The following is a 14,049-nucleotide window of genomic DNA, read 5'->3' on the forward strand; positions in this document are numbered from 1 at the left end:
TAAGGGATAATTTATCACGGCCAGTCCACCTAACCTGCACATCTTTGGACTGTGGGAGGAAACCGGAGCACCTGGAGGAAACCCACGCAGACACGGGGAGAAAGTGCAAACTCCACACAGACAGTCACCCGAGGCTGGAATTGAACCCGGGTCCCTGACGCTATGAGGCAGCAGTGCTAACCACTGTGCCACCGTGCCGTCCTATTATACCAATGGCAGGAGCGACCCAGTTGATTTGGGGGCCCAGTGGTACACAGTCCGCTGGTTCTCAACATTGACTCTAGATTCCAGGAAATTTCACGGCTACCGATTGAACAACATCAAGGAAATCTGTTGCTCATGAGCGCTTTCTGCCAGAACGCTACTTGAAGGAAGCAAGGGCGCAGATGGGAGTGAGGAACTTGATTTATCCAGCATCACTGGCTAAGCTGGTCAAAATCTGAAGCCTGCAGCTGTCAGAATTTTGAACATAAGGGATATGGGCAGGAGTAGGCCACCTGCTTGGCTATTCAGTAAAATCATGGCTGTGGTCTGAACTCCATTTTCCTGCCAATCCCGAGATCCTTTGACTCCCGTGACAATCAACAATCTGTCCTTCAGCCTTGAATACATCCAATGACCAACCTCCATTGCTCTCGGGGAAGAGGATTCCAAAGACCCTCCGAGCAAAGAAATTCCTCCTCATCTCGGTCTGAAATGGGAGACCCCTTATTTTGAAACTGTACACCCTCGTTCTAGATCCCCCCCCCACCTACAAGGGAAAACATCCTCTCAGCATCTACTTTATCAAGTCTCCACAGAATTTTGTATGTTTCAATAAGATCACCGCATTCATAGATTTGCTACAGTGCAGTAGGAGGCCATTTGGTCCATCGAGTCTGCACCGACCCACCGAAAGAGCATCCTACATAGGCCCACTCCCCCGCCCCTCCCCTGCATCCCCATAACCTAACCTTTGGACTGTGGGAGGAAACCGGAGCAAACCCAGGCAGACGCGGGGAGGACGTGCAGACTCCGCACAGACAGTCACCCGAGGCCGGAATCGAACCCGGGTCCCTGACGCTGTGAGGCAGCTGTGCTAGCCATTGTGCCACCGTGCGTTCTTCCAAATTCAGACAAGTACAGGCCTAAACCTGCTGAACCTTTCCTCTTAAAGCAAGCCCGTCACCTCGGGATTCAGCCTGGCGAACCTCTGAACTGCCTCCAGTGTAATTATATCCCTCCCCAAATAAGATCAGAACTATACACAGTGCTCTACTCTAGGTGTGGGTATAACAGCACTGTTATAACAGCCGTCCCTACTTTTCGCCCCCTCGCAATAAATGCCGACATTCCATTTGCCTTCCTAATTCCTTGCTGCACCTGCAAGCTAACCTTTTGTGATTTATGTACGAGGGCATCTGGAACCATCTGTACTATAGCATTCTGCAGCCTCCTCCTCCTCTTCCTTTAGGTACTATGCCTTCTGAAAGACCATTGGATTTACCCGTGACCATGCTTGGCAAAATGCTGCAGCGGTTTGACATATTCCTCAGTCTCACGGCATTTAAATAATATTCTGCTTTTCTATTCCTGCCATCTCACGCTTTCCCACATTACGCTCCATCTGCCAAACTTTTGCCCACACACCTAACCGATCTATATCCCTTTGCAGACTCTCCGTGTCCTCCCCTCACAGCTTTCCTACCTATCTTTATATCGTCCGCCTGGGGAACAGCATGAAAGGCTTGACCTTATCCTCACCGAGCTAACTTTCTACGGGCCCTGACCACATGCCAGACCCGTAACAATGTAGTTGGCTCTTAATTGCCCTCCGGAATGACCAGGCGAATCTCTGAGTTTTAGAAAACTGCTACAACAAAATGTGGCAGTATCTTCACCACACAAATTGCAGTGCTTCAAGAAGGGGGCTGACCACCACCTTCTTGGGCAATTATGAATGAGCAAAATATGCTAGTCCTGGTCAGCAATGTCCATATCCTATGAATTATACTTTTAAAAAGCTCCAGTACTGAAGATTTGTGCACCAGACCTTCGATGCTCCGATACTCAAGCTATTCCAGTGCAGCTATAGTATACTCAGGCAGCAGTTTGATAACATCTAAGGTTGTCCAGATGTGATCTAAACACAAGAAAAATCTAACCTGGTCTAAATTATTGCCCTATCAAACCTTTCCCAATCACTAAAGCAAACTTACTTACCAATAACCATTGGTTACTGTTGTGGTGATGTGCATCACTGTAAATACATGTAAGCTAGACAGACACTAGAGAGAGCACCAGAAACATCACACACACACACACACACACACACTCAACCAATAGATATGTTAGATAGGAGGCGACCAATGGACATTCACGATACACAAGGAGGTGACACGACCACATGGGGGCATTACACCAACCCATACATAAAGGACACCACACACATGATCAGCCCTTTGGCCAGTGGAGACCGTCAGTGAGGAGAGGCACAGGGTTGATTCATTATCACACCCACCACGTGGAAGACAGCAGCTGGTTAGTCAGTTTAGGTAGCTACAATAGGATTAGCAGTAGTGTCGAACTCAAGTTATAAAAGTGTACATAGTGTAAATAAATGAGTTGAAGTTATTTACACGTCTCGACCTTCCTTCACAAATGCAACACAAGGAAGCCGCTTATGTTACAAAGGAAACATAACAAAACAACTGTAAGGTTCATTTTGATTCCTACCTGAACATTCGGTTGCAAACTTCAATGATCTAGACATGAACACAAGTCATAAGAGGTCTACAGCACAGAAACGCCCTTCGGCCCATCGCGACAGCGCGGTCAAAAATGACCATCTAACTATTCTAACTTGGCCCATACCTTGGCATCGCAAATGCACACCTAAATACATCTTAAATGTTATGAGGGTCTTTGCCTCCGCCACCCGTTCAAGCAGCGGGTTCCAGTCTCCCACCACCCTCTAGATGATGAAAAAGTGTTTGCTCACAGCCCCTCTAACCCTCTCGCCCCTAACCTTAAATCTATGCCCCCTGGTCATTGATTCCTCCACCAAGTTTCTTCCTGTCCACTCTATGTTCCTCATAATTTTATACATTGCAATCATGTGCCCCCTCAGTCTCCTCTGCTCCAAGGAAAATACCCCTGTCTATCCAATCTCCAATCCAGGTGCTGAGTACCTGAGTGACATTTAAAAAAAATTATTTTACCATGATTCACATTGTACAAGGGACCTTAGCCAGGAAGGTGTGGCCAAGGCCACACACAACCGCGTTTTGTATACTGGGGATCTCCGCTTATCAAAACTCCCCAATGCAGCAAGAGATCAGGAAGCCATTCCCAAATGGTGTCCCGATCTCCGAGACCCCCGAAGCAGCCCCTGACGTCCCCCCCCCCACCCCCCAGCCCGAACGCACCACAGGAGGGTCCGCAGCACCCCAGCAACACCCAAGCAAGGCACCCCCGATCAAATCGCGCTCGCATGCAAAATATACCAGCTTGGCACCCTGACAGCGTCAACCTGGCACTCCAGCAGCGCCCATGCCAGCTGGCAGTGCCATCCAGGCACCTGGGCAGTGCCAAGATGGTACCCAGGCAGCACCACCAGGGTGCCAGGCTGGCACCTCCAGGGCACCCAGATGGCACCAGCGCAGCACCCCACCCAAAGAGCCTGCAGCTGAGGGCCCCTGGGAGAGCCCCATGAGTGCCACACCACCTGGGGAGACCAGCGCCAAACGCCGCCCACCCTAGGTGTCAGAGGCCTGTGCCAGAGGGAAAATAACTACCTGAAATCAGCATTCAGTGGACTCCATGGGATAACCAGATTCAACTATTCTGGCACACTCCTGGCCTGCCTCCAATACCCCACTGTAAATACGAGACCAACCAAAACCATGTCCTAACTTACCCGCATTAAATCCCATTCACCCATCACCCCTGTGTTTGCTCTCTGAAGTGCTTTGGCATTTTCCGTTATAGTAAAAGAGCTATGGACATACAAGGTGTTGTTGTTAAGTAGAAACAGGACTACAGAAACTCTTTCCCCATACCCCCCTCACATTCTATTATTTTTTTTTTTTTAAATGTAGAGTACCCAATCATTTTTTCCAATTAAGGGGCAATTTAGCATGGCCAATCTACCTAGCTTGCAAATTTTTGGGTTGTGGGGGCGAAACACACGCAAACACGGGGAGAATGTGCAAACTCCACACAGTGACCCAGAGCCAGGATCGAACCTGGGACCTCGGCGCTGTGAGGCCGCAGTGCTAACCCACTGCGCCACCGTGCTGCCCTCCCCCTCACATTCTAAAGAATAGGTTTTAGAAAATGATTCTCATGATCGGCAGAGGCTAGGAGGGCCAAAGGGCCTGTTCCAGTGCTGAACTGTTCTTTGGTTCATTTTACAATCACTCTGTGCACTTCTGAAAGATTAACACAAGATGGTGCTATCACATTGTATTAGCGTGGGCAGAAAATTGGTCGCAGAGCTCCAGTGAATCCAAGACCTTTTTCCACGTGGTACTTTATCAAAGCATAATTGCCTGTGTGCCCACACAATTTACTGTGCAACAGTGCGCCGGAAATGTACTAACTCAAGGAGATATCGGCTTGAGAGAGTGATTAAGAGAACATGTACAAGAAATGTCGATGGCTCCCCAGCCTGTTGGATTACAGAGTGCTGACATGACACCACCACATGCCTATACATTTCATTTTGGCAGTAACCATACAAGCCAATCTTTTCCTTTGAGAAGGGAACTCCTGATGTGGATCTGCGATTGCACAAGAACCCTCCAACGATAATGAACCTGTTGTTCCTGAACAATGTTTTGGGAACTTGAGAAGGTTTTCACAAAAAAAAAATAATCCTGGCTCTTTCCAGCGGGCTTTGAACACGGTACCTTGTCACAGAACACTTTGATCTGGCAGTAGGCCCGGTGGATGGGTTTGTTGCTGCGGTTGTTGTAGCTGTAGGTGTCAATCTGTATCATGAGGGGAAGTCCTTTCACCCCTTTTTGCGAAGAGAAATCAGTGCTGAGACAGTTCACGGTGATGAATATCTGGGTGAGAAAATAACAATCGTAAACCATCAGCAACTGGGACTATTGACACAACAGTGACATCAACACATTCAATGGTTCCCTAGGCGACAGACGCCGCCCATTAACGGATTATTGGAATCAAAAGAGCGAGGTGGGTGCTGTTTGTTTAGCAAACATGATGACGGGGGTTTCATGTTCCACAGTGCAGGGGCAACACAGCTGTGAACTGGGAGTCACCATGAAGTCATCTCACGTTACTGGGAAAGGCATTTCTCGCCAACGTCTCCCCTCATCACCTTTCGGGGGCCCTTTGGATTGGATTGGGCGAAATCGACGGAATAGTCGGAAGCCACAAAATCACCAGCTGACGGGGTCGACTGTCATCGGGCATCCCCCCCCTCCCCCCCCTCCCCCCCCCCCCCCCTCACCCAAAATGGAGGGCTGCACTCTTGCATTGGAATCCAGATGTTGCCGCCCGTGGCTGGAATTGGAATTTGAGCTTTCAGTTGAGAATTCACCCACTTCCTTTAGTGCGTCACCGGCGGTGCATCGTTCTCGCAGAGTCTAGGGGCTGGTTTAGCACTGTGGGCTTGTAAAGCAGAACAAGGCCAGCAGCGCGGGTTCAATTCCTGTACCAGCCTCCCCCAAACAGACGCCGGAATGTGGCGACGAGGGGCTTTTCACAGTTACTTCACTTGAAGCCTACTTGTGACAATAAGCGATTTTCATTTTTCATTTTCAAATGGTTAAGCAGAGGCTTTGCTAAGCGCGGGGACAGTGGGTGAATGGGACATTGTGCAAGTTAAGACACAGGCAGCAGAGATTTGGATGACTTCAAATTTACGGAGGTTCGAGTGTAAGATTCTGGGTAGGAGTGCATTAGACTAATCCAGTTTAGAAAGGACAAGATGGGACGAATGGTCTCCTTCTGAGCTGCAACTTTTCTATGATCCAATGATTCTATTCTATGAGGGCTTCAACAGCAGGTGAAACAAAACAGGGGCAAACGTCAGGTGATGTTATGGATTTAGAAATGAGCAGTCTTGATGATGACGCAGATATATGGTCGGAAGCTCAGTTTCACGCTCTTTCCAGGTGATGTCAGGGGCTGTTTAGCACAGGGCTAAATCGCTGGCTTTGAAAGCAGACCAAGGCAGGCCAGCAGCATGGTTCAATTCCCGTACCAGCCACCCCGAACAGGCGCCGGAATGTGGCGACTAGGGGCTTTTCACAGTAACTTCATTTTGAAGCCTACTTGTGACAATAAATGATTTTCATTTCATTTCATTTCACATGGACAAATACAAGACCAAGGTTGTGAACAATATAATCCAGCGCCAAGTAGTTTCCAGGGAAAGGAATGGAGTTGGTGGCTGGAGGCAGAGAGGAAGCAGGAGAATAGCAACCTGGCAGCTTAATGTCACGGTGGAGAAGGTACTGGAATCAACCATCAAGGGCAGAGCGACTGAACATCTGAACAGGTATGAGCTGATAAAAGATTTACACTGGATGTGTCATGTCTCACTCAAACCATAGAGCAGCATACTTTGTACACAACTGCTGATAAGGAACAATATTCAGTGAAGACTCTCCGTGCATGTACTTCCACAGCAGCTGTAACATAACAAACAGCACATATCAGAATGGTTCAGGGACAGAGGGAGAGGGCTCAGAGGTTCTCAGGTGGAGCACTGGAGGTCCTGGTAGAGGAGGTAATGCGGAGGAGAAGTGTCCTCTACCTGCAGGCAGAAGGAGGCGACAGAGGCATTCAATGTGCCAGATGTAGGAGATCACAGGGGCGGTCATAGCCCAGGAGCATTAGCCCCAGGACATGGCACCAGTGCCACAACTGGGGAAGCACAAGAGTAGGCAAGAGAACTTATATGACCGGCACTGTGGGTAAGTGCCCAGGCTGAATAGTTTAATGTTTGTAAATGCTCTTGATTGTATCATGGTCCCATTGTTTGTGCTCGCTCTAGGTAAAGAGTGGTGATGGTAATTATGATGGTGATCCTCTTTTCACTGACCCTTCACTGAGAGGGGCTGTAAGGATTGGGTACAGATGGTGGGCTTCCTCAGTTGTGGAAGGGAAGGCATCTAGCTGCAGTGTACTAAATTCTGATGATGAAGGACATGCCTGAGAATCAGTCTTCAATTATAGAGAGGTGAGCACCCTTCCCAGGTGTCGAACCCTCTGCTGCGCCACTTGGCCCTCCAATGGCTCTGGCACAACTGGTGGTGGCAATGGCTGCTCCCTCTCTTCCTCTCCCTCCCTATCTTTCCCTCCCTCCCCTCCTATCTCTCCCTCCGACCACTCTATGACCCTTTCCCTCCCTCTTTCCCACCCTCTCCTTTGACCTCCCTCTCTCTCCCTCCCTCTCCTTTGCCCTCCCTCTCTCTCCCTCCGTCTCCTTTGCCCTCCCCGTCTCTCGAGTGGGCAAACCAGCGGCAGACCGATTCAAAGGTGGATCACTATAAATGATGTGCAAATTCGATCGAGTATATCATAGAATCATAGAATTTACAGTGCAAAAGGAGGCCATTCGGCCCATTGGGTCTGCACCAGCTCTTGGAAAGAGCACCCTACTTAAGCCCACGCCTCCACTCTTTCCCCGTAACCCAGTAGCCCAACATAATCTTTTTGGACACTAAGAGCAATTTAGCAGGGCCAATCCACCTAATCTGCACATCTTTGGACTGTGGGAGGAAACCGGAGCACCCGGAGGAAACGCACGCAGACACGGGGAGAAATGCAAACTCCACACAGACAGTTCCCCGAGGCCGGAATTTAACCCGGGCCCCTGGAGTTGTGAAGCGACAGTGCTAACAACTGTGCCACAGTGATGCCCTCTACAAGGTACAGTTTCCTCTTGTGGGGAAATGCAGGGCCAGAGTGAATACTCTTAAAATTAGAACTAGGCTGCTCAGTAGTGGAATCAGAAAGCAGGCTTTCATACTAAAGGTCGCGGAAATCTGCAATTTACTCCTCCAAAAGGCTGTGGATACCAACACATTTAAAATTGTGAGGTGGGCAGGTATCAGTACCATGGGATATGGGTCAAAGGGAGATAAATAAGAGTTAAGGTACAGGTCAGCTGTGGTGCAACTAAATGGCAGAAGGAGCTCAAGGAGCCAAATGGTTACTTCTGTGCTAATGTTCCTATTTATTCACCAGTTATTAGGGAATAAAAGTTTTTACAAAAGAAACCTAGCCACCACTTGTGTGAATTTTTGTAGTTCATGATCTCAAACGACTGAAAGCCCATACTTGCTACCTCCAATACCATCTGTAAACTTTAAATTGGTGAACATACTTTCTTCGGTGCCGCTTGCTTTAAGGAACTTAACAGATGTGCCAGGCTCCCGAAACTCAATGGTAGGTGGAACTTTATCCAAGGTAGAGCCAGGATCCTGTAACTACACACACCATGAAGGAATGTACGCTCACCAATTTTAAGTGTACTTAAACAAGCTTTTAAGGTGACAGCACTACCAGTTTGAAAATTAGCCAGGACTCTGTCATTATAAAAAATAAACAATTTGGTCGCAAATTGTGACAATAAACATTATTATTATTACAAAGGAGTCATGGGGATCAGGAAGTCACATCAGATAAGTGTGTTTGATGGAACACGGAGGTGCAATTTCTGCAGGCGTTTCCTAATCTCCTGCCATAATATCCATGGAGAACTCAAAGAGAAAGAGCAGGACATCGGCAGAACTCTCATCCAAAATTCCAGGTAATTATTTTGGTCGGCACATGCAAAGGGAGAAAACGCTCCCTTCAAGGATCGTGCTCTTTTCTTCCTTTTGCTGTTTGGCTTTTGGGGGATTCTTTCCCTAGGCATTAGCACACAACAGATCTGGAAGCCATAAACAAAATACTGCGGGTGCTGTAAATCTGAAATAAAAACTGAAAAATGTTGAAACATTCATGATGTCCGCAGCTGCGGAAAAAATAAATAAATCAGGACAATCAGAAGTTTTGATTTTTCTTTTTCCACAGGACAGTGGAGTGAAGGCCAGGATGAGAGATCAGCCAAGAACGAATGGTGGAGCAGACTCAATGGGCCAAATGGCTTAATTCTTCACCAATATCTTATGAACTTATCGGTGCTCTACTGATCTACTAAATGTTGCAGCACTTTCAGTTTGAAAATTACTGACCTTGATGCTGTTCTTTCTTTAATAAATTCAGAGTACACAATTCATTTTTTCCAATTAAGGGGCAATTTAGCGTGGCCAATCCACCTACTCTACACATCTTTGGGTTGTGTGGGAGAAAACCGACGTAAACACGGGGAGAATGTGCAAACTCCACACGGGACAGTGACCCAGAGCCAAAACCGAACCTGGGACCTTGGCGCCGTGAGGCAGCAGTGCTAACCACTGCGCCACCGTGTTGCCCCTTGGTGCTTTTCTAATAGCAGCCCTTGCAATGATTGAGGTGTTAGTCAACCAAAGTTGAAATGATTAAGAAACATTTCTCACAAGAATAAAAGGCACTGATAAATATTATTTCCTTCTGATTGCTTGTTACTTGGGGTAGAATTTTAAGAATGGTGAGTGATTGGCGCTCGTCATCCTGTGAGTTGGTGCATAATTAGCTACTGCCGACTATCGGAAGTCCACTGTCATTTGTAGACATCGACATAGAATTTACAGTGCAGAAAGAGGCCATTCGGCCCATCGAGTCTGTACCAGGTCCTGGAATGAGCACCCCACAAAAGCCCATAGTAACCCAGCAACCGCACCCAACCCCTTTGGACTGCTTGGCCAATCCATCTAACCTGCACATCTTTGGCCCTTGAACGTTGATTGGGAATGGGCAGGGCTTCCTTCCACCCTCCGAAGGAAGTCCCACACGTCAGAGCTGTTGGCCAATCTCCAACCCTGTCAGACACAGCGCTGCAGTGGCCAGAGGTGGTACTGCAGTGCTCTGCCTGGAACTAAGTCCCAAGGCTGTTCTCAAGGTAAATCTGGGGATCCCAGGGCAGGGAGATAGGGGACGATCTGGGGAGTGGGGTAGGAAGGCCTGGCTCCAAGGTCCTGGAGGGGAACCACCCCAACTCTGAAGGGGCCTACAGATTGAGGCGAGGCACACACCCCCACCCTGTATCCAGAAGGAGAAGAGTTTATTTCTCTGTTTCCCACCCTCCTTGCACCCGCTCCCACCAGCCTAAAAATTGAAGCTGGGTGGGAAAAGGCCTTTAAGTGGCCATTAAAGGACCTAAATAGGTGACCCGCCCAACCGTGAAATTGCGTCTGGGTCAGGGCAAGTGGGATCCCGTCCATGCGATTTTATACTATCCATCCCCACCCCGCCTCAGAACCCGCCTTGGTAGGCACAAAATTCTACCCTTGGTTATAGCTTGTGATAATCATCAGCCTCCTGCCCAGAGGCAACTTAGATGTCAAAAGAAACGTAAAGTAAACTGTAAAGTAACACTATACTCTTTAACTGGTATAGGCTGCATTGTGCACACAGTCCAAGTTCCAAAAAAATCAGCAGTACTTTCTGCATTTGGACTTCAGCGTAGACTTCCGAAAGGAACGATGACAGGTTCTGTGGAAACAGCCAACGGCAAAACAACTGAGAATGGTGAAGCCACCAACGCCAAGGCTCAGCTTGCACTGCAGCCAAGGAAACGTCTTGTTGTTTTGCTTTCAGGATTAACCCGACGTCCTGACCACTTGCTCACGCAACTCTGGACAGTGATGGCGAAAAGCGGGACTTGAACATTCATCCACCCACACTGTGTCGGGGCACTACCTGTTGTGCCCCGTTGTGCACAACCCAATTAAGAGGAGCAATCCTTGTACCTGACATGTTGCACCAATGCGTGCAAGTCATTGTAACCATTTCTGGCGAGCAGGAGCAGTAACATCCTGTGTCAAAGATTCACTTATTTGAAAGGACCGATTGAAAGAGCCAGGTTTGGTAATAATATGTACCTGACAAACTTTCTTCCTGCAGTGGTAACCTTTCAAGTCAGTTCAACTATGACTGTATCCTAGCAACGTGAAATGTCATAGTAAGTTTAATTGTAACCCTTATTCCTGCAGACAATACGTGTCTGGAGTGGCAGAGCGGAGGCTTAAAAGTTAAGCCACATTTTAAGAACTGGATTTAAATATTCTGATTTTGTTTAACTAAATCGCTAACTTGCTGAGCCTATATTTTGAACAGTTAACAGTCTCATACCGATCGAAGGTGTGGCAAAACCATTTTTGCGTCACCCTCTTCAAAATGTTCAAATTCAACACAGAGACCACTGCTGCCTATCCATTTGCCAGAGGAATGCTCAGTCAAAGGCAGTCATTCAATACTAGCAAAACACAACCCTTCTCGTAATGGCCTCAATGGCAGAGAAACATAAGAGGAAGGAAGTGCTGACAACAAGGGCACCTACCAGTAGTGTGACAACTCTGCTTAATCGAAAGACCGGCAGATTATTCTGGAGTGCACGCACCTTTTCTCAAAAAGGTTCTAACACACAAGACACTCGTGTACACTCTAAATGGGCTAAATCCTTCTAATCTGAGGATGGATATTCTTGCTATGGAGGGGGCGCAGTGAAGGTTTAGCAGACTGATTCCTTGGGTGGTGCGACTGTTGTTCGAGGAGACATTGAGTCGGTAGGACTATATTCACTCAGGTTTAGAAGAATGAGGCGGGAAACTCATAGAAACCTCCAAAAGTTTTAACAGGACAGGGTAGATGCAGGAAGCATCTGTCTGTTTTTCACAACCCAATTAAGAGGAGCAATCCTTGTACCTGACATGTTGCACCAATGCGTGGAACTCATTGTAACCATTTCTGGCGAGCAGGAGCAGTAACATCCTGTGTCAAAGATTCACTTATTTGAAAGGACCGATTGAAAGAGCCAGGTTTGTTAATAATATATAGCTGACAAACTTTCTGACAGGAAGGATGTTCCTGACGGCGGACGAGCCCAGAACCAGGGGCACAGACTGAGGATAGGGGGTAAACCATTTAGGAGTGAGATGAGGAGAAATTTCCTGACCCACAGAGTGGTGAGCCTGTGGAATTCTCTACCACGGAAAGCAGCTGAGGCCAAAACATTGTATGTTTTCAAGGTGTTAGATATAGCTCTTGGGGCTAAAGGGATCAAAGAATGTGGGGGGAAACGGAGAACCTGTTACAGAGTTGGATGGTCATTCATGATCATAATGAGTGGTGGAGCAGGCTCCAATTTTCTATGTTTCTTAACCCTAAGCATGCGGAAAGTTTATGAATTTAAGGAAATAGTTTTGGACGTCCCTGCCGTGTTGTACTGGCAGAGAGGATGGCGGCAGTCTTTCAGCTGAGTAGGTGCGGCTAGAACTATATTTCCTCTCCTCACCCCCACTATCATGAATGGGATCACATTTCCTGTCCAGCTTTATTGGTTCCTTGTCTAATGTTGAACTAACAAGGTGGTAATCAATCAGTCCTGGTTACAAGGGAGAACTCCCCAACTCTACTTCCAAGTTTACCCCTTCTCTATTTACGATGGACTTCTCAATCACAGCCTTTGAATATCTGACATCACTGGTGTAACAATAGCTTACATTTCTGCTCAAGATTAATGACATTCCATCAAGTTTATTCTGATGTGAACAGAGTGTAAACATTGAAAAACAACACGCAAAGAATTAAAAACACTTTTATCGTACAATCAGTTTTTTAAAAATTTAGAGTACCCAATCATTTTTTTCCAATTAGGGGGCAATTTAGCGTGGCCAATCCACCTAGCCTGCACATTTTTGGGTTGCGGGGGTGAAACCCACGCAAACAAGGGGAGAATGTGCAACTCCACACGGACAGTGACCCAGAGCTGGGATCGAAACTGGGACCTCGGCGCCGTGAGGCCACCGTGCTGCCCTATCAGTTTTAAGCACCAATTTCTTCGAGCTGCTCCCATTCCGATGTGACTTTGCGAAGTACTGAGGAAATCCCATGCAAACATGGAAACAAGGGTGTCCTGTATTTCTGGCTCAGTTACAGCCCCAGCAAGTCCAGGAAATGCCCAGCTAATAAGAATTTTGTATTTAGTTTCGAAGATTTGCTGCTGTGACGACAAAACTTTGACCTCACCTGTCAACTGCAGACAACAGCTTGATCATTACCTGCTTCTATCAGGGCTGTCAGCAGAACGAGGCTACATATTGGCCAGGACATCGGGGTTAGCTCCCGTGGTCTTCTTCAAAATCGTGTCAAGGGCAGGGAGAGCTCGGCTGAACACCTCACCTGAAAGGTGGCACTTCTGACAGGTCAGTGCTCCCTCAGCCTGCTACTGGAATAACAACCGAGATTTCGGTGGGTCCTGGAGTGGGACCTGAACTCACAACCTTCTGACTCAGTGGTGACAGCGCTGCCACCTAAGTCACCGGATCAACAAAGACTGTTCATTATACAAATAAACTCACCTTGGCTTCCTCGTTCACGTCCCATGTGAAGGAGATGGCATTGTAGGCAATTTCTTCAATGTTTCCAATAGTGTTGAAGCTCTCTTTGTAATCAGCTACAGGGGCCAGAGAAGAAAATAAAGAGATGAGCACCAACATTAGGAGGAGCAATAGCATTAGCCTGTGGAGGAAGAGAAGTGGCTCGAGGAAGATGGCAGAACTAACTTTAAGAAAAGGGACAGGATTCTCTGTGGTGTCTCCCAAAGGTGAATAACCACCGGGGCAACAATGAGCCTCAAGGGCTATAGAATGGCCATCATGTACTGGAGACTGGCCAGCTCTAGAAACAACGTGCAAGTAAAGCCATGGGATTGTTGTAAAAACATGACTGGCACCGTAATGTAATAATAATAATAATAATAGCTTTTTGTCACAAGTAGCCTTCAATGAAGATACTGTGAAACGCCCCTTGTCGCCACATTCCGGAGCCTGTTCGGAGAGGCTGGTACGGGAATTGATCCCGCTCTGCTGGCATTGTTCGGCATTGCAAGACAGCTATTTAGCCCACTGTGCTAAACCAGCCCCTGTCCATCAGGGAAGGGAA

The 14,049-nt window shown here is 47.6% G+C and overlaps 1 protein-coding gene across 4 annotated transcripts in view; it reads right to left on the reverse strand.

Annotated features, from left to right (window-relative positions):
- The window catches only part of LOC140385199 (grainyhead-like protein 2 homolog), a 154,943-nt gene that overhangs the window by 15,098 nt on the left and 125,796 nt on the right, over window positions 1-14,049 (reverse strand). For all 4 annotated transcript variants that reach the window (XM_072467093.1, XM_072467092.1, XM_072467094.1 and 1 more), the window contains exons 8-9: window positions 13,467-13,561; window positions 4,893-5,051 (exon numbers count right to left, since the gene is read on the reverse strand). In XM_072467093.1, coding sequence (XP_072323194.1) covers window positions 4,893-5,051; window positions 13,467-13,561 — 254 coding nt within the window. The remainder of the gene's footprint in view (window positions 1-4,892; window positions 5,052-13,466; window positions 13,562-14,049) is intronic.

This window comes from Scyliorhinus torazame, chromosome 11, assembly GCF_047496885.1.
Source record: "Scyliorhinus torazame isolate Kashiwa2021f chromosome 11, sScyTor2.1, whole genome shotgun sequence".
NCBI lineage: Eukaryota > Metazoa > Chordata > Chondrichthyes > Carcharhiniformes > Scyliorhinidae > Scyliorhinus > Scyliorhinus torazame.